Source organism: Sphaerodactylus townsendi, linkage group LG08 (genome assembly GCF_021028975.2).
Source record: "Sphaerodactylus townsendi isolate TG3544 linkage group LG08, MPM_Stown_v2.3, whole genome shotgun sequence".
NCBI lineage: Eukaryota > Metazoa > Chordata > Lepidosauria > Squamata > Sphaerodactylidae > Sphaerodactylus > Sphaerodactylus townsendi.
In genome coordinates, this window is record NC_059432.1 from 7,028,936 (window position 1) to 7,048,315 (window position 19,380).

At 71.2% G+C, this 19,380-nt stretch overlaps 1 protein-coding gene across 1 annotated transcript in view; it reads right to left on the bottom strand.

Annotated features, from left to right (window-relative positions):
* Positions 1 to 13,477, bottom strand: part of LOC125437859 (PDZ and LIM domain protein 1-like) — a 44,294-nt gene extending 30,817 nt beyond the window's left edge. Inside the window, exons 1-2 of the mRNA XM_048505886.1 lie at positions 13,056 to 13,477; positions 12,640 to 12,775 (exon numbers count right to left, since the gene is read on the bottom strand). Of these exons, the coding sequence (XP_048361843.1) occupies positions 12,640 to 12,775; positions 13,056 to 13,387 (468 nt within the window). The 5' untranslated portion in view covers positions 13,388 to 13,477. The remainder of the gene's footprint in view (positions 1 to 12,639; positions 12,776 to 13,055) is intronic.
* Between the last annotated feature and the right edge of the window lie 5,903 nt (positions 13,478 to 19,380).

Consider the following 19,380-nt stretch of genomic DNA (forward strand, 5'->3'; position numbering starts at 1 on the left):
GGGGGGGGGGGGTGGGGGGGGGGGGGGGTGGGGGGGGGGGGGGGTGGGGGGGGGGGGGGGTGGGGGGGGGGGGGGGTGGGGGGGGGGGGGGGTGGGGGGGGGGGGGGGTGGGGGGGGGGGGGGGTGGGGGGGGGGGGGGGTGGGGGGGGGGGGGGGTGGGGGGGGGGGGGGGTGGGGGGGGGGGGGGGTGGGGGGGGGGGGGGGTGGGGGGGGGGGGGGGTGGGGGGGGGGGGGGGTGGGGGGGGGGGGGGGTGGGGGGGGGGGGGGGTGGGGGGGGGGGGGGGTGGGGGGGGGGGGGGGTGGGGGGGGGGGGGGGTGGGGGGGGGGGGGGGTGGGGGGGGGGGGGGGTGGGGGGGGGGGGGGGTGGGGGGGGGGGGGGGTGGGGGGGGGGGGGGGTGGGGGGGGGGGGGGGTGGGGGGGGGGGGGGGTGGGGGGGGGGGGGGGTGGGGGGGGGGGGGGGTGGGGGGGGGGGGGGGTGGGGGGGGGGGGGGGTGGGGGGGGGGGGGGGTGGGGGGGGGGGGGGGTGGGGGGGGGGGGGGGTGGGGGGGGGGGGGGGTGGGGGGGGGGGGGGGTGGGGGGGGGGGGGGGTGGGGGGGGGGGGGGGTGGGGGGGGGGGGGGGTGGGGGGGGGGGGGGGTGGGGGGGGGGGGGGGTGGGGGGGGGGGGGGGTGGGGGGGGGGGGGGGTGGGGGGGGGGGGGGGTGGGGGGGGGGGGGGGTGGGGGGGGGGGGGGGTGGGGGGGGGGGGGGGTGGGGGGGGGGGGGGGTGGGGGGGGGGGGGGGTGGGGGGGGGGGGGGGTGGGGGGGGGGGGGGGTGGGGGGGGGGGGGGGTGGGGGGGGGGGGGGGTGGGGGGGGGGGGGGGTGGGGGGGGGGGGGGGTGGGGGGGGGGGGGGGTGGGGGGGGGGGGGGGTGGGGGGGGGGGGGGGTGGGGGGGGGGGGGGGTGGGGGGGGGGGGGGGTGGGGGGGGGGGGGGGTGGGGGGGGGGGGGGGTGGGGGGGGGGGGGGGTGGGGGGGGGGGGGGGTGGGGGGGGGGGGGGGTGGGGGGGGGGGGGGGTGGGGGGGGGGGGGGGTGGGGGGGGGGGGGGGTGGGGGGGGGGGGGGGTGGGGGGGGGGGGGGGTGGGGGGGGGGGGGGGTGGGGGGGGGGGGGGGTGGGGGGGGGGGGGGGTGGGGGGGGGGGGGGGTGGGGGGGGGGGGGGGTGGGGGGGGGGGGGGGTGGGGGGGGGGGGGGGTGGGGGGGGGGGGGGGTGGGGGGGGGGGGGGGTGGGGGGGGGGGGGGGTGGGGGGGGGGGGGGGTGGGGGGGGGGGGGGGTGGGGGGGGGGGGGGGTGGGGGGGGGGGGGGGTGGGGGGGGGGGGGGGTGGGGGGGGGGGGGGGTGGGGGGGGGGGGGGGTGGGGGGGGGGGGGGGTGGGGGGGGGGGGGGGTGGGGGGGGGGGGGGGTGGGGGGGGGGGGGGGTGGGGGGGGGGGGGGGTGGGGGGGGGGGGGGGTGGGGGGGGGGGGGGGTGGGGGGGGGGGGGGGTGGGGGGGGGGGGGGGTGGGGGGGGGGGGGGGTGGGGGGGGGGGGGGGTGGGGGGGGGGGGGGGTGGGGGGGGGGGGGGGTGGGGGGGGGGGGGGGTGGGGGGGGGGGGGGGTGGGGGGGGGGGGGGGTGGGGGGGGGGGGGGGTGGGGGGGGGGGGGGGTGGGGGGGGGGGGGGGTGGGGGGGGGGGGGGGTGGGGGGGGGGGGGGGTGGGGGGGGGGGGGGGTGGGGGGGGGGGGGGGTGGGGGGGGGGGGGGGTGGGGGGGGGGGGGGGTGGGGGGGGGGGGGGGTGGGGGGGGGGGGGGGTGGGGGGGGGGGGGGGTGGGGGGGGGGGGGGGTGGGGGGGGGGGGGGGTGGGGGGGGGGGGGGGTGGGGGGGGGGGGGGGTGGGGGGGGGGGGGGGTGGGGGGGGGGGGGGGTGGGGGGGGGGGGGGGTGGGGGGGGGGGGGGGTGGGGGGGGGGGGGGGTGGGGGGGGGGGGGGGTGGGGGGGGGGGGGGGTGGGGGGGGGGGGGGGTGGGGGGGGGGGGGGGTGGGGGGGGGGGGGGGTGGGGGGGGGGGGGGGTGGGGGGGGGGGGGGGTGGGGGGGGGGGGGGGTGGGGGGGGGGGGGGGTGGGGGGGGGGGGGGGTGGGGGGGGGGGGGGGTGGGGGGGGGGGGGGGTGGGGGGGGGGGGGGGTGGGGGGGGGGGGGGGTGGGGGGGGGGGGGGGTGGGGGGGGGGGGGGGTGGGGGGGGGGGGGGGTGGGGGGGGGGGGGGGTGGGGGGGGGGGGGGGTGGGGGGGGGGGGGGGTGGGGGGGGGGGGGGGTGGGGGGGGGGGGGGGTGGGGGGGGGGGGGGGTGGGGGGGGGGGGGGGTGGGGGGGGGGGGGGGTGGGGGGGGGGGGGGGTGGGGGGGGGGGGGGGTGGGGGGGGGGGGGGGTGGGGGGGGGGGGGGGTGGGGGGGGGGGGGGGTGGGGGGGGGGGGGGGTGGGGGGGGGGGGGGGTGGGGGGGGGGGGGGGTGGGGGGGGGGGGGGGTGGGGGGGGGGGGGGGTGGGGGGGGGGGGGGGTGGGGGGGGGGGGGGGTGGGGGGGGGGGGGGGTGGGGGGGGGGGGGGGTGGGGGGGGGGGGGGGTGGGGGGGGGGGGGGGTGGGGGGGGGGGGGGGTGGGGGGGGGGGGGGGTGGGGGGGGGGGGGGGTGGGGGGGGGGGGGGGTGGGGGGGGGGGGGGGTGGGGGGGGGGGGGGGTGGGGGGGGGGGGGGGTGGGGGGGGGGGGGGGTGGGGGGGGGGGGGGGTGGGGGGGGGGGGGGGTGGGGGGGGGGGGGGGTGGGGGGGGGGGGGGGTGGGGGGGGGGGGGGGTGGGGGGGGGGGGGGGTGGGGGGGGGGGGGGGTGGGGGGGGGGGGGGGTGGGGGGGGGGGGGGGTGGGGGGGGGGGGGGGTGGGGGGGGGGGGGGGTGGGGGGGGGGGGGGGTGGGGGGGGGGGGGGGTGGGGGGGGGGGGGGGTGGGGGGGGGGGGGGGTGGGGGGGGGGGGGGGTGGGGGGGGGGGGGGGTGGGGGGGGGGGGGGGTGGGGGGGGGGGGGGGTGGGGGGGGGGGGGGGTGGGGGGGGGGGGGGGTGGGGGGGGGGGGGGGTGGGGGGGGGGGGGGGTGGGGGGGGGGGGGGGTGGGGGGGGGGGGGGGTGGGGGGGGGGGGGGGTGGGGGGGGGGGGGGGTGGGGGGGGGGGGGGGTGGGGGGGGGGGGGGGTGGGGGGGGGGGGGGGTGGGGGGGGGGGGGGGTGGGGGGGGGGGGGGGTGGGGGGGGGGGGGGGTGGGGGGGGGGGGGGGTGGGGGGGGGGGGGGGTGGGGGGGGGGGGGGGTGGGGGGGGGGGGGGGTGGGGGGGGGGGGGGGTGGGGGGGGGGGGGGGTGGGGGGGGGGGGGGGTGGGGGGGGGGGGGGGTGGGGGGGGGGGGGGGTGGGGGGGGGGGGGGGTGGGGGGGGGGGGGGGTGGGGGGGGGGGGGGGTGGGGGGGGGGGGGGGTGGGGGGGGGGGGGGGTGGGGGGGGGGGGGGGTGGGGGGGGGGGGGGGTGGGGGGGGGGGGGGGTGGGGGGGGGGGGGGGTGGGGGGGGGGGGGGGTGGGGGGGGGGGGGGGTGGGGGGGGGGGGGGGTGGGGGGGGGGGGGGGTGGGGGGGGGGGGGGGTGGGGGGGGGGGGGGGTGGGGGGGGGGGGGGGTGGGGGGGGGGGGGGGTGGGGGGGGGGGGGGGTGGGGGGGGGGGGGGGTGGGGGGGGGGGGGGGTGGGGGGGGGGGGGGGTGGGGGGGGGGGGGGGTGGGGGGGGGGGGGGGTGGGGGGGGGGGGGGGTGGGGGGGGGGGGGGGTGGGGGGGGGGGGGGGTGGGGGGGGGGGGGGGTGGGGGGGGGGGGGGGTGGGGGGGGGGGGGGGTGGGGGGGGGGGGGGGTGGGGGGGGGGGGGGGTGGGGGGGGGGGGGGGTGGGGGGGGGGGGGGGTGGGGGGGGGGGGGGGTGGGGGGGGGGGGGGGTGGGGGGGGGGGGGGGTGGGGGGGGGGGGGGGTGGGGGGGGGGGGGGGTGGGGGGGGGGGGGGGTGGGGGGGGGGGGGGGTGGGGGGGGGGGGGGGTGGGGGGGGGGGGGGGTGGGGGGGGGGGGGGGTGGGGGGGGGGGGGGGTGGGGGGGGGGGGGGGTGGGGGGGGGGGGGGGTGGGGGGGGGGGGGGGTGGGGGGGGGGGGGGGTGGGGGGGGGGGGGGGTGGGGGGGGGGGGGGGTGGGGGGGGGGGGGGGTGGGGGGGGGGGGGGGTGGGGGGGGGGGGGGGTGGGGGGGGGGGGGGGTGGGGGGGGGGGGGGGTGGGGGGGGGGGGGGGTGGGGGGGGGGGGGGGTGGGGGGGGGGGGGGGTGGGGGGGGGGGGGGGTGGGGGGGGGGGGGGGTGGGGGGGGGGGGGGGTGGGGGGGGGGGGGGGTGGGGGGGGGGGGGGGTGGGGGGGGGGGGGGGTGGGGGGGGGGGGGGGTGGGGGGGGGGGGGGGTGGGGGGGGGGGGGGGTGGGGGGGGGGGGGGGTGGGGGGGGGGGGGGGTGGGGGGGGGGGGGGGTGGGGGGGGGGGGGGGTGGGGGGGGGGGGGGGTGGGGGGGGGGGGGGGTGGGGGGGGGGGGGGGTGGGGGGGGGGGGGGGTGGGGGGGGGGGGGGGTGGGGGGGGGGGGGGGTGGGGGGGGGGGGGGGTGGGGGGGGGGGGGGGTGGGGGGGGGGGGGGGTGGGGGGGGGGGGGGGTGGGGGGGGGGGGGGGTGGGGGGGGGGGGGGGTGGGGGGGGGGGGGGGTGGGGGGGGGGGGGGGTGGGGGGGGGGGGGGGTGGGGGGGGGGGGGGGTGGGGGGGGGGGGGGGTGGGGGGGGGGGGGGGTGGGGGGGGGGGGGGGTGGGGGGGGGGGGGGGTGGGGGGGGGGGGGGGTGGGGGGGGGGGGGGGTGGGGGGGGGGGGGGGTGGGGGGGGGGGGGGGTGGGGGGGGGGGGGGGTGGGGGGGGGGGGGGGTGGGGGGGGGGGGGGGTGGGGGGGGGGGGGGGTGGGGGGGGGGGGGGGTGGGGGGGGGGGGGGGTGGGGGGGGGGGGGGGTGGGGGGGGGGGGGGGTGGGGGGGGGGGGGGGTGGGGGGGGGGGGGGGTGGGGGGGGGGGGGGGTGGGGGGGGGGGGGGGTGGGGGGGGGGGGGGGTGGGGGGGGGGGGGGGTGGGGGGGGGGGGGGGTGGGGGGGGGGGGGGGTGGGGGGGGGGGGGGGTGGGGGGGGGGGGGGGTGGGGGGGGGGGGGGGTGGGGGGGGGGGGGGGTGGGGGGGGGGGGGGGTGGGGGGGGGGGGGGGTGGGGGGGGGGGGGGGTGGGGGGGGGGGGGGGTGGGGGGGGGGGGGGGTGGGGGGGGGGGGGGGTGGGGGGGGGGGGGGGTGGGGGGGGGGGGGGGTGGGGGGGGGGGGGGGTGGGGGGGGGGGGGGGTGGGGGGGGGGGGGGGTGGGGGGGGGGGGGGGTGGGGGGGGGGGGGGGTGGGGGGGGGGGGGGGTGGGGGGGGGGGGGGGTGGGGGGGGGGGGGGGTGGGGGGGGGGGGGGGTGGGGGGGGGGGGGGGTGGGGGGGGGGGGGGGTGGGGGGGGGGGGGGGTGGGGGGGGGGGGGGGTGGGGGGGGGGGGGGGTGGGGGGGGGGGGGGGTGGGGGGGGGGGGGGGTGGGGGGGGGGGGGGGTGGGGGGGGGGGGGGGTGGGGGGGGGGGGGGGTGGGGGGGGGGGGGGGTGGGGGGGGGGGGGGGTGGGGGGGGGGGGGGGTGGGGGGGGGGGGGGGTGGGGGGGGGGGGGGGTGGGGGGGGGGGGGGGTGGGGGGGGGGGGGGGTGGGGGGGGGGGGGGGTGGGGGGGGGGGGGGGTGGGGGGGGGGGGGGGTGGGGGGGGGGGGGGGTGGGGGGGGGGGGGGGTGGGGGGGGGGGGGGGTGGGGGGGGGGGGGGGTGGGGGGGGGGGGGGGTGGGGGGGGGGGGGGGTGGGGGGGGGGGGGGGTGGGGGGGGGGGGGGGTGGGGGGGGGGGGGGGTGGGGGGGGGGGGGGGTGGGGGGGGGGGGGGGTGGGGGGGGGGGGGGGTGGGGGGGGGGGGGGGTGGGGGGGGGGGGGGGTGGGGGGGGGGGGGGGTGGGGGGGGGGGGGGGTGGGGGGGGGGGGGGGTGGGGGGGGGGGGGGGTGGGGGGGGGGGGGGGTGGGGGGGGGGGGGGGTGGGGGGGGGGGGGGGTGGGGGGGGGGGGGGGTGGGGGGGGGGGGGGGTGGGGGGGGGGGGGGGTGGGGGGGGGGGGGGGTGGGGGGGGGGGGGGGTGGGGGGGGGGGGGGGTGGGGGGGGGGGGGGGTGGGGGGGGGGGGGGGTGGGGGGGGGGGGGGGTGGGGGGGGGGGGGGGTGGGGGGGGGGGGGGGTGGGGGGGGGGGGGGGTGGGGGGGGGGGGGGGTGGGGGGGGGGGGGGGTGGGGGGGGGGGGGGGTGGGGGGGGGGGGGGGTGGGGGGGGGGGGGGGTGGGGGGGGGGGGGGGTGGGGGGGGGGGGGGGTGGGGGGGGGGGGGGGTGGGGGGGGGGGGGGGTGGGGGGGGGGGGGGGTGGGGGGGGGGGGGGGTGGGGGGGGGGGGGGGTGGGGGGGGGGGGGGGTGGGGGGGGGGGGGGGTGGGGGGGGGGGGGGGTGGGGGGGGGGGGGGGTGGGGGGGGGGGGGGGTGGGGGGGGGGGGGGGTGGGGGGGGGGGGGGGTGGGGGGGGGGGGGGGTGGGGGGGGGGGGGGGTGGGGGGGGGGGGGGGTGGGGGGGGGGGGGGGTGGGGGGGGGGGGGGGTGGGGGGGGGGGGGGGTGGGGGGGGGGGGGGGTGGGGGGGGGGGGGGGTGGGGGGGGGGGGGGGTGGGGGGGGGGGGGGGTGGGGGGGGGGGGGGGTGGGGGGGGGGGGGGGTGGGGGGGGGGGGGGGTGGGGGGGGGGGGGGGTGGGGGGGGGGGGGGGTGGGGGGGGGGGGGGGTGGGGGGGGGGGGGGGTGGGGGGGGGGGGGGGTGGGGGGGGGGGGGGGTGGGGGGGGGGGGGGGTGGGGGGGGGGGGGGGTGGGGGGGGGGGGGGGTGGGGGGGGGGGGGGGTGGGGGGGGGGGGGGGTGGGGGGGGGGGGGGGTGGGGGGGGGGGGGGGTGGGGGGGGGGGGGGGTGGGGGGGGGGGGGGGTGGGGGGGGGGGGGGGTGGGGGGGGGGGGGGGTGGGGGGGGGGGGGGGTGGGGGGGGGGGGGGGTGGGGGGGGGGGGGGGTGGGGGGGGGGGGGGGTGGGGGGGGGGGGGGGTGGGGGGGGGGGGGGGTGGGGGGGGGGGGGGGTGGGGGGGGGGGGGGGTGGGGGGGGGGGGGGGTGGGGGGGGGGGGGGGTGGGGGGGGGGGGGGGTGGGGGGGGGGGGGGGTGGGGGGGGGGGGGGGTGGGGGGGGGGGGGGGTGGGGGGGGGGGGGGGTGGGGGGGGGGGGGGGTGGGGGGGGGGGGGGGTGGGGGGGGGGGGGGGTGGGGGGGGGGGGGGGTGGGGGGGGGGGGGGGTGGGGGGGGGGGGGGGTGGGGGGGGGGGGGGGTGGGGGGGGGGGGGGGTGGGGGGGGGGGGGGGTGGGGGGGGGGGGGGGTGGGGGGGGGGGGGGGTGGGGGGGGGGGGGGGTGGGGGGGGGGGGGGGTGGGGGGGGGGGGGGGTGGGGGGGGGGGGGGGTGGGGGGGGGGGGGGGTGGGGGGGGGGGGGGGTGGGGGGGGGGGGGGGTGGGGGGGGGGGGGGGTGGGGGGGGGGGGGGGTGGGGGGGGGGGGGGGTGGGGGGGGGGGGGGGTGGGGGGGGGGGGGGGTGGGGGGGGGGGGGGGTGGGGGGGGGGGGGGGTGGGGGGGGGGGGGGGTGGGGGGGGGGGGGGGTGGGGGGGGGGGGGGGTGGGGGGGGGGGGGGGTGGGGGGGGGGGGGGGTGGGGGGGGGGGGGGGTGGGGGGGGGGGGGGGTGGGGGGGGGGGGGGGTGGGGGGGGGGGGGGGTGGGGGGGGGGGGGGGTGGGGGGGGGGGGGGGTGGGGGGGGGGGGGGGTGGGGGGGGGGGGGGGTGGGGGGGGGGGGGGGTGGGGGGGGGGGGGGGTGGGGGGGGGGGGGGGTGGGGGGGGGGGGGGGTGGGGGGGGGGGGGGGTGGGGGGGGGGGGGGGTGGGGGGGGGGGGGGGTGGGGGGGGGGGGGGGTGGGGGGGGGGGGGGGTGGGGGGGGGGGGGGGTGGGGGGGGGGGGGGGTGGGGGGGGGGGGGGGTGGGGGGGGGGGGGGGTGGGGGGGGGGGGGGGTGGGGGGGGGGGGGGGTGGGGGGGGGGGGGGGTGGGGGGGGGGGGGGGTGGGGGGGGGGGGGGGTGGGGGGGGGGGGGGGTGGGGGGGGGGGGGGGTGGGGGGGGGGGGGGGTGGGGGGGGGGGGGGGTGGGGGGGGGGGGGGGTGGGGGGGGGGGGGGGTGGGGGGGGGGGGGGGTGGGGGGGGGGGGGGGTGGGGGGGGGGGGGGGTGGGGGGGGGGGGGGGTGGGGGGGGGGGGGGGTGGGGGGGGGGGGGGGTGGGGGGGGGGGGGGGTGGGGGGGGGGGGGGGTGGGGGGGGGGGGGGGTGGGGGGGGGGGGGGGTGGGGGGGGGGGGGGGTGGGGGGGGGGGGGGGTGGGGGGGGGGGGGGGTGGGGGGGGGGGGGGGTGGGGGGGGGGGGGGGTGGGGGGGGGGGGGGGTGGGGGGGGGGGGGGGTGGGGGGGGGGGGGGGTGGGGGGGGGGGGGGGTGGGGGGGGGGGGGGGTGGGGGGGGGGGGGGGTGGGGGGGGGGGGGGGTGGGGGGGGGGGGGGGTGGGGGGGGGGGGGGGTGGGGGGGGGGGGGGGTGGGGGGGGGGGGGGGTGGGGGGGGGGGGGGGTGGGGGGGGGGGGGGGTGGGGGGGGGGGGGGGTGGGGGGGGGGGGGGGTGGGGGGGGGGGGGGGTGGGGGGGGGGGGGGGTGGGGGGGGGGGGGGGTGGGGGGGGGGGGGGGTGGGGGGGGGGGGGGGTGGGGGGGGGGGGGGGTGGGGGGGGGGGGGGGTGGGGGGGGGGGGGGGTGGGGGGGGGGGGGGGTGGGGGGGGGGGGGGGTGGGGGGGGGGGGGGGTGGGGGGGGGGGGGGGTGGGGGGGGGGGGGGGTGGGGGGGGGGGGGGGTGGGGGGGGGACTAGCAGCCTAAATTTAGCTTCCAGAACTTCCCGGCTACATTTCCCAATGTCGTTGGTGCCAATGTGGACCACAACTGCTGACTCCACCCCAGCAATGTCTAACAGCCTATCTAGATGAAGCGTGACATCCGCAACCTTCGCACCAGGCAGGCAAGTCACCATGCGGTCATCACGCCTCTCACAAACCCAACTCTCAACATTTCTAATGATCAAATCACCTACTACGAGGAGCCCCCCACCTCCCCGAGGGGTATCCTCAGTGCGAGAGGATATCTGATCACCAGCTAGGGAAGGTGTCTCATCTAAGGGAGCATCTTCCCCCACCTCAGACTGGCACCCTCCGTCCCCAAGACCTTCATTCCCCATGACATCTGAAGAGATGTCACCTTGGGAGTGGGACTCGCGTCTGTCACCCTCTCTGCCTCTCTCAGCTTATCCAGGTCTGCCACCTTGGCTTCAAGAGAACGCACACATTACCTGAGTGCCAGGAGCTCATTGCAGCGAGGGCACACCCACAACTTGTGTCCTATTGGCAGATAGTCGTACATGTGACACTCAGTGCAAAACACTGGAAAGCCCCCATCCCTCTGCTGGCTTCCTGCCTTCATATCTGATTTTGTTTAGATATTTAAATATTAAACTTTTAATCAGTGCCCCCTTGAGCTATCTGTACCTACTATCCCTCAAGAAATGTCCTTGCTTAGTTTTTTAAAAAATAAAACTGCGCGCGCTGTTAGGAGTGCGCCGCTGGTTCCAGAGACTGAGCTAAAGACTGACTGACTCACCTCTCAGCAGCCCCACCTCTCAGCAGCCCCAGGACAAAAAGAAAAAAGAGATAACCCCTGTTAACCCCCACCTCTTAGCAGCCTCAGCAGCCCCACCTCTCAGCAACCTTACAAGGAGAAAAAGAGATAACGCTGCTAACCCCTGTTAATGTAAGGAATTCCATAGAAGCAGAAATAAAAGGCTTTTTGGGTGTTTGGGGGGGGAAGGCCAGGCGGCTGACCCGCTCATCAACACCACTGAATCCTTTACAGTTAAAATACACTGTTTAAAAAGATGTGGCTTTGAAAAAAGTCCTCCAAAATGAAAACCAGAGCTCACTCTGCTCTTCCTGGCCCAGTCCTCTTCTCCACTGCTACTTCTCTCTGCTGGTTCCAGAGACTGTGGCAGGTTCCAGAGATGTGGCAGGTCCAACAACCCCATAGAAGAGCAAGCATTCGAACTGGATCTCCGAGATCCCAGCCTAACACTCAAAACACGCTTCCCAAAATGCCACAAAGCCCACAGACACCTTTTCTGCCACCTTCCCCAGTGTTTTCAGTACACGGGTGGGGCCACATGGGGTTTTTGCCCAGCAAGGCTTCAGACTGACTATTCCTAGATTTGATTGGCTGTGCAGATTTTCCTTTAAAATGTTGCTTTGGCAGCAGCTGCCACCACAGCACAAGGATCTACGCTTGTGTTACTGAAGTGAATCTGTGGCAAGCATTTTGTCGCTGGCTCCACCCCCTGAGGCAGCCATTTTGTTTCTGCACCCACCATGCTGTACTGGAATTCCAAATGTGCCCACAGGCTCCAAAAGATTGGGGGCCCGTGCCCTAACCACTACGCCACACTTATTCTCAAAAAGTTGGCCTCCTATTCTAAATAAAATGGATTTCAAGCTTCCCTTCGGGATCTGAAATAATTTCACTCAAGATGCCGGGTCAAACACTTGAATGATGCAGAGAAGTCTTTGGGCTTCTAATGGCCGGAACGCTCAGGATAAGGAAGGCAGCTAAACACACACTGCAACGGGGGGTGGGGGGTGGGGGTGGAAAACAGTTTCACTTCTCCAATCCTCTCCCCACTGTGGGGCAACACAGGGGGAGGACAAAATGGCAGAGTGCCCAGCAGGTGCCAGTCTCTCAGCTGTGACTCACTGAATGGCCAGGACTAGCTCCTATCTGTTGCAGCTGCAGACAGTTACTCATTACTACACAGATACTACCCTTTGGATCTCACAGAATGGGATGTCCCCCCCCCCCCATACACACACCTTTCACTTTGCACAGCAGTTCTCTGAGACCTGTGAGAAGGTACAGTTAGGAGGACTTGGGGAATGAGAACGAAGAGGGGTAACCCGGAGCCACCACCTCGCGCTCCTCCTCTGTTGTGGTTAAGCATAATCAACTACACTTGTTGCCCTCAAGAGCCCCCAGGGCACCAGCACGGCCTTTCGACAAGCTCTGGGGGAAGGAAGGAGGGGAAACGCAGTGGTCCTGCGAGCACAGGGGGGCCTCGGACGCCCATCCCCTGTCAATTTGCCATCTTGGAAGAGGCTGTGAGAAAGTCAGCCACCAGGTTGGATCGATATGTGGGAAAGAAACTTAAACCAGAGACCTAACACACAAAGAAGACGGATCTGAACGAGCCACCCAATCAGGCTTTCTGTCTGTAAACACTTTTGTCGAACAAGGATACATCCTAATTAAGTGATGACTGTTTGACATGAACGAAGTGGTGTGTGTACCAACTAGGACAATATTTCAAAGCTGCTAGTTACGTGCGGCATTTCCTTGTTTGAACTACAGACATTTCCTTGTTTTCACTATATGGCTCTCTGCGAATATGCCAAGACTCCAAGCAAGACTGTGGCCAGAATTTTCCTTTCCGAACTTGGTAAGCAAAACAAGGCTTCTCCGTGGCAGCCGCCACGGCCCGACGAGTGGAGCCCAAATCCATGGACAGGTGGAGAGATTGAGCTTCGGCTTGCAGAGGGCATGGAAATCACACAAGCTACGAACTCACTCGAGGAGGGCAGGCCGGCTCTCGAACCTCAGCCGCTGTGAGGCCAGGAGGACGGGCCACCCCCACGCCCTGCAGGGATCTTTCCTTCGCATAGAAGAGCAGAGTTTAAATGACTGATCTTTGACCAGAAGCCACTTATTACATCTAAGAAAGCCACAGCTGCTGACTTGGATGTCTTTTTAAATCAATTTATTTACAGACACTTACGTTCGTCGAAATATTTTAATCACACAATTTTGAAAATGCAATTTTTTAAACCTTTGACCTTGGAACAAATAAAGCAGAATTTCGGTCACATTAGGAAAGTACAATTTGGAAATAAAAAGTCAATACCTTATAAATTTCCACACCAAGTCAGTAAAGCTTTCACAGGTGGGCAAATCCAGCCACCTCCGTGTTAGTTTTGCAGTTTTGTGATGCATTTTTCAAGTTGTAAGAAAAACCCTCTTGCACAACTTTTGGGGAAACCAGCTTCTTTGAGTTCTGAGGGCAAGGCTGGGGTTTGATTCTGTACCCCCCCCCTTCCGTTCCACACATGGTAAAAAAAGTTTGTTCTTCCCAGCTTTATCTGAAATCAAGACTTTTGCGGCACCTTAAGGACTGAAAGGTTTACTCTGGCAGAAATCCACACACATTTTACTGTGACAGAGAAGCTGTGCTGAAAAAAAAGAGCACCCAGGTGCTGCCCAGGTAGCGGCACGTAGCCCACGTCACACACCTGGGACATCCGCAGCACAGTGGCCTCGCCAGCGTTTGCAGAAGTTGGAATGTCCCAAAGAGGAGTGGGAGACAAGCCAAAGGGGGGCTGCATGTCCAACACATTCAACGGAAACCCCAAATAAAACAAAAATTTACTGGGGGGAGGGGGGGTTGAAGGACGTCATCGGTGGCTGCGGGGGGGGGGGGCTGAGGGTTAGATCCCTGCTCAGACAAAAGCAAAGCCCTCCCAGAGTGACCCTGGGGTGGGGTGGGGGGGGCACTGCGTGCGTCCGTGTGTCCCCAAAGCTCGTCTCCTGCAGATCAGCTGCCATTCCAGGAGACCTGCAGGTCGCACCTGGGGGTGGGCACCCCAGACCAAAGGCCTGCCCCTTCTCCCCCCCTCCCCCCCCCGCGTCAGAGCTTCTCCTCTCCAACCCCTCCCCCGGCATCCGGTTCGCCTCTGAGGCGCTCCTGGCTGGACTCGAACCCGGCTCCCCGCGGCCAGACACAGGTTGGCAGCAGGACCCCGCCCCTTCTCCCAGCGCCTCCGAGGCCTCAGGTGGGGGGTGGGGGCCCCGTGGGCGCAGGTGGCTCGGGCGGGCAGGGAGGGGAGGCGCCGGGCCGTCTGCACGCGCGCAGGGGCTGCTCACCCTGGAGACGGTGAGGGGCTGCTCGAAGTCCCGGCCGCCCACCAGGCGGAAGCCCCACGGCCCCGGGCCCCGCACGGCCACCCGCCGCTCCTGCTGCTGCTGCTCCCCGCGGCTCATCCCGCTCCTCGCCTCGCCTCGCCCGGCCTGGCCTGGCCCCCCGGGGCTGCGCTGCGCTGGGGAAGGGCTGGGCCGGGCCGGCTGCTGCGCTCCGCCTCCGGGCGGGAACTGCGACGCCCCGCCCCCCCCCCGGGCGGGCCCCAATCCAGACTCCTCCTCCTCCTCCCCCCCCCGTCCCGTGCGAGGAGTCCCGCGGCACGTGCTCCGGGCGCAGCCTCCCCCCCCGCCCCCCCGGCCAGCGCGGGAGAGGGAGGGGCGGCGCCTGGGTCCGGGACCACGCGCGCCTCCTCCTCCTCCTCCTCCTCCTCCTCCTCCCCGTCTGCAGCGCCGGGGGCTGCCCGGGCGTGTCCCAGAAGCAGCAGCCGCTCCCGCCGCCTCTCCTGCAGACGCCGGCCACGGGGGCAGCCGACACGCCGGGAGGCAATGCGGCTGGGACTCGGCTACACAACCCGGGCAGACCCACAACGCCCCGCGGATTCCAGCCAGGAAAGCCTTCGGCCACGCGGACCTTGGCCGGCCGGCGCGCCGTCGCGCTCGAAGGCAGCTTCACGTGTCCGCCTCCGATGGTGCTGCAACGTGTGATCCCGATGGGCCCTGTGCGCCCCCCCCCCCCACTGGCCCACCGCCAGGCCTCCCGTGCAGATGCCTTCTTGTAGTGACAACAGCACCAGGAGATGGCATTGAGACTTCTTCTTTTTTAATTTTGTAACAGAAACATTCTATGTTTTTAATCAGACTACACATTTCCCCCTTTTTCTCCCCCCCCCTCCCTTCTTCTTCTTCGTTTTTTTCATGCAAGCAGCAGAAAGTTCATTCTTCTTCTTCGTTAAAGCCGGCTTCTCTCATCCATTTCTCAAAGATTGACCGGATCTTCCTAATCCAGTGATGGCGAACCTTTTTGAGACCGAGTGCCCAAATTGCAACCCAAACCCACTTATTTATCGCAAAGTGCCAACCCAGCAATATAACTTGAATGTTGAGGTTTTCGTTTAGAAAAAACCGGTTGGCTCCCTCTTCCTCTGCCCCACCCGTTCGAGCAGAAGCCAGCCTGCTCTAGCCTCCAGCAAGTCCCCCCCCCCTTGGGCAGCACAGGCACCAGGCCCACCAGCCAAGTCCTCCCCACCATGGTGCGCACACATCATGCTCAGTGGCCCAGGCCAGCCTAGACGTGTGTGTGTGGGGGGGGTGATTTTCCACCCCCCACATGACAAACTCTGTGTGCACGTGCCCACAGAGAGGGCTCCAAGTGCCATCTCTGGCACCCGTGCCACAGGTTCGCCATCACTGTCCTAATCTCCCTTAGTTTTTCTTGCCATAACATATTTTTGTCATCATCTCAAAAACTTCTGACTGTATTTGTTCCCATACATATTCCAACCATTTTGAGATTGTCCATTTCTTTTTATCTTTCCATCCCAACGCCATCACCATGTGTGCAGCTCTAATCATAATTTTGTACATTGGTCCATAACTTCGATTCACCCGTTTATCTTCAATTACACCTGCCATTAATAAATCATTCTTTGAATCAATTTTAATTTTTACTAATTTTTCCACATACTTCAAAAAATTTTCCCAAAACTTTTTTACCTCCTTACATTCCATCCACATGTGATTGTAGTATGCTCCCAGTTCGCCACAATGCCAACATCTTGGGCATAATCCTTTAATCATATAGGTTAGCTGTATTGGGGTTCTACACCATGGAAGAATTATCTTTCTCTCCAGTTCTGCATATTTTTCTATCTTTATCTTATTCATGCTATCTATAATTCTTTCTATTTTTTTGCTATCAAAAAGTTCTCCCTTCTCCCATTTTTGTTTCAACATTCTCATCATGAATCCCTTATCTTCCATCATGTAGTTATATACAGATCCCAATATCTTTCCTTGTAATTTTTCATGATTTTTCAGCCATTGTGCCATAATACATTCACCTTTTATTCTGTAATTCTTTAATCTTTCCCAAATCCCTCTTAATACCAACCAATTCTCCTTCCATCCAATTTCTATAACATTTTGTAATGGAGTAACTTCCCCTTCTTTAACTAAATCAGCCGCTATCAGTATCCCTTTTTCCTTCAACTTTTTTATAGCTTCCCGTCCCTCGTTTCCGACCATGCTTGCCACCGGTGCACCGTTCAGGATGCCAGGCATTTCTCCCATATTTCCATGTTAACCTTTCTTGGGCCAAGAAGAAGAAGAAGAAGAAGAAGAGGAGGAGGAGGAGGAGTTGTTGTTGTTGTTGTTGTTGTTGTTGTTGTTTGGATTTATATCCCCTTTTCTCTCCTGCAGGAGACTCAGAGGGGCTGACAATCTCCTTGCCCTTCCCCCCTCACAACAAACACCCTGGAGAGGTAGGTGGGGCTGAGAGAGCGCCGAGAAGCTGTGACTAGCCCAAGGTCACCCAGCTGAATTCCCCAGATAAGCCTCCACAGCTCACGCGGCAGAGCTGGGAATCAAACCCGGTTCCTCCAGATTAGATACATGAGCTCTTAACCTCCATACGCCACTGCTGCTCCTTTATTACTTTTTGTTTTACTTTTTTATAGTTATTTATGTAAATTCCATATTTACCTATTCCTTCATTTACTTCATTTTCAAACTTTAACCATGTCTCTATGTTATCATCTTTTATATCCATTAAACTTTTTATCTGGAATGCCTCAAAGTATTCCTGCATTTTCGGTATTCCCCATCCCAAGAGTTTTCTTGTTTCATTATTCATTTCTCTTGCATTTTTTGAATCAAACACCCATGCTTTCAATTTCCTATCCCATTCCTCGAATTGTTTTTTTACTGATCTCTATAGGTAATGTTCTAAATAAGCATTTAGACTTCTTTTGCCAGAACTAACATTAAGTGCAGAAGCAGCTTCCATGGTATCCCCCCTCCGTGCCCGTCCGCATCACATAACACCAACCCTCAGTACCAGTTCCGGGGGGGGGGGGGGCGTTCCTCTTTGCGTCCACGGTGGGTGCAGAGAGAGCACAGCCTTCGCTTGGGCCAAAACAGCCGACCCTCCGCAGCGCTTTCAAGTGCCAAAGCCGGCCGATGCCTCATGAGCAGACCGGACCTTGCCTGGAAAAGAACAGGTAGTGGCCGCAGGGAGGGAGGAAAAGGCAAAAGGATCCCACATCCCGGCCGGGAGACCTGACAGGGTCAGGCCAGGGCTGGGCAGATCCTGACACCCCCTGTCCTGAAGACCATGGGGCAGTGTCAGAAGCCAGGCCTCCGCTGGGGCTGCTATGTGGCCGCTTGGACTGTCTATCAGGAAGAGAGTCCTGTAAGCTGCGCTTGAGGCGTGGGGGGGGGGGGGGGGGGCACCACTGCTGGGTTGGGAAATTCTGGAGCTTTCAAAGTGGGGAAGGGAAGAACCTCGGTGCAAGGACATAGGTAAGGGGGGGGGGTTCTCGGGTTCAACCCCCCCATTCATGTCCGAAGCTCCACCGCTCCGTTTGTGGGTTTTAAAAACATTTTAGTGTTTTTTTGGTTTTTGGCCTGCAGGGGACGAATTGTTTGGGCTAGCAGCACCAAACTTTCAGGGATTATTTGGGGGACTCGCCTGATGATACTGCCCGGGTTTGGTGAGGTTTGGTTCAGGGGATCCAAAGTTATGGACTCCCAAAGGGGGTGCCCCATTCCTCCATTGTTTCCAATGGGAGCCAATAGAAGATGGGGGCTACACCTTTGAGGGTCCATAACTTTGGACACCCTGAACCAAACTTTACCAAACCTGGGATGTACCATCAGGAGAGTCTCTTACTGATACCACCCAGGTTTTGTGAATTTTGGTCCAGGGGGTCCAAAGCTATGGTCACCCAAGGGGGGTACCCCCATCCTCCATTGTTTCCAATAGGAGCTAATAGAAGATGGGGGCTACATCTTTGAGGGTCCATAACTTTGGACATCCTGAACCAAACTTCACCAAACCTGGGAAGTATCTTCAAGAGCGTCTCTTATTGATACCACCCAGCTTTTGTGAATTTTGGTCCAGGGGGTCCAAAGCTATGGACTCCCAAAGGAGGTGCCCCCATCCTCCATTGTTTCCAATAGGAGCTAATAGGAGATGGGGGCTACACCTTTGAGGGTCCATAGCTTTGGACCCCCTGAACCAAACTTCACCAAACCTGGGTGGTATCATTATGAGAGTCTCCTGAAAGTTTGGTGCTTCTAGCTTAACAATTGCACCCCTGACAGTAGGCATCCCCCAAATTTCCCCAGATTCTCCTTTTAAATTCGCCTCCTTCGGCATGGATTTAAAGGGAGAATCTGAGGTCCTCAGTTTAGAAGAAGAAGAGAAGTTTGGATTTATATCCTTCCCCTTTCTCTCCTGTAGGAGACTCAAAGGGGCTTACAATCTCCTTGCCCTTCCTCCCTCACAACAAACACCCTGTGAGGTGGGTGGGGCTGAGAGAGCTCCGAAAAGCTTTGACTATCCCAAGGTCACTTTCAATGTTGTTTAACTGGGGACCCCAGATTCTCCCTTTAAGGTGGATTTAAAAGGAGAATTTGGGCTCTCTAGTTTAAACACCATTGAAAATGATGCTGTTTGGGGTTGGATTCCAGCATCACAGCGGCTGCCCGGGATGTGTGTGCAAAACTCAAATTTTGCACCAGGCTCCATTTTCCCTCTATGCCTCTGCCCAGAGGGGAGGGCAGAAGGAACTGCCGGCCGCTGGCTGGGAGCCCAGCTGGTGGGGGGCAGGGGAGGGCAGGGCAGGAGAGTCTGCCGTCCACGGCCTCGGAGAGCTACTTTTATAAACGCTAGGCCAGGGGCGGGGCTTGGGGAGGCGTGGCCATGCCCGGGGGGGGTGGGGGGGTGGCCCCACCCCTGAACCCCCCCCCCAAAATCTACACCTACGGCCCCTGCCTCGGTGGGGACTGATGCCAGAGAGCCACCCTGGCCAAACTGCCATTTTCTCCAGGGGATCAGAGCTCTGCAGCCTGAAGATCAAGTATAATTATTTTTTTAAAAAAAAAAAAATTTTTAATTAAATATAATATTTGTTTTTTCACACATACAACAAGCAAACAAAATGTACAGTCACAAAGAAAACACAACAGCGCTACTCATCATATACTGACTTCCAGCTTTCTCCTATTTGATTAAAAGTTATCGCTAGGCTTAAAACATTAATTGAGTGGTTATTTCTTAAGTGCCTTCGATGGTTACTGCTGAATAGGTTTTCAACAGCTATTCTGTAAAAGGTTTTCCATTTTCTAAAAAAAGTGTTCAAACTATTGTCTCTTAATGTTGTCTGCTTCACCATCTCCGAATATTCTGTAACTTTCAGAATCCAGTCCCCTTTTGTGGGTATCTTATTATCTCTTCATTTTTGTGCATGTGAAATTCTTGCTGCAGTCATCCTAGAATTAAAGTTTCATATTGCTTAATTCCCAGCAAAAAGGCTTCAGATTTTTCAAAATCATGAACTTCAGAATCTTTTGCAGTTCCTTGAGTATCATATCCCAACAAGTCTTCTCCTCTTGAGAGATCCGCCACAAAAGGAAGAAAGACCCCTCTTGCTGTTAACGCTTCCAGCGCCTATTAGGCACACCTTCGGACAACTTTGTCCATTTTTTGGCATTGAGTCCCATCTGTACATCATTTTGCCGTAGTTCTCCTTCAGATTATAAACTGCTGTAAATTTTAAACCATTCTTCCACAATCTCTACCACTATTCCCTCTGAATCACCTAGTAATTCTAGGAGAGCTCCAGGCACCACCTGGAGGCTGGCAACTCTAGTGTCAGGCAAGAAGACCCATTGCAGGTGATTGGGATCTGAGGGGCTGGAGGCCCGACTGGAAGGTGTGGTCCTGCACATTTGGGCCTCTGTCCTGTGCCCAAGGGAGTGGGGAGCTCTGGGAAGCTTTGGTGAGATCACTGATGCATTCGCTCCTTTGGAGCATTCAGGCAGTTGGCTATTCCTGCCCAAGAGCGCCGAAGGGAATTCCCGCCAGGGCCTGGGCTGATATCAGGTGGAATGTT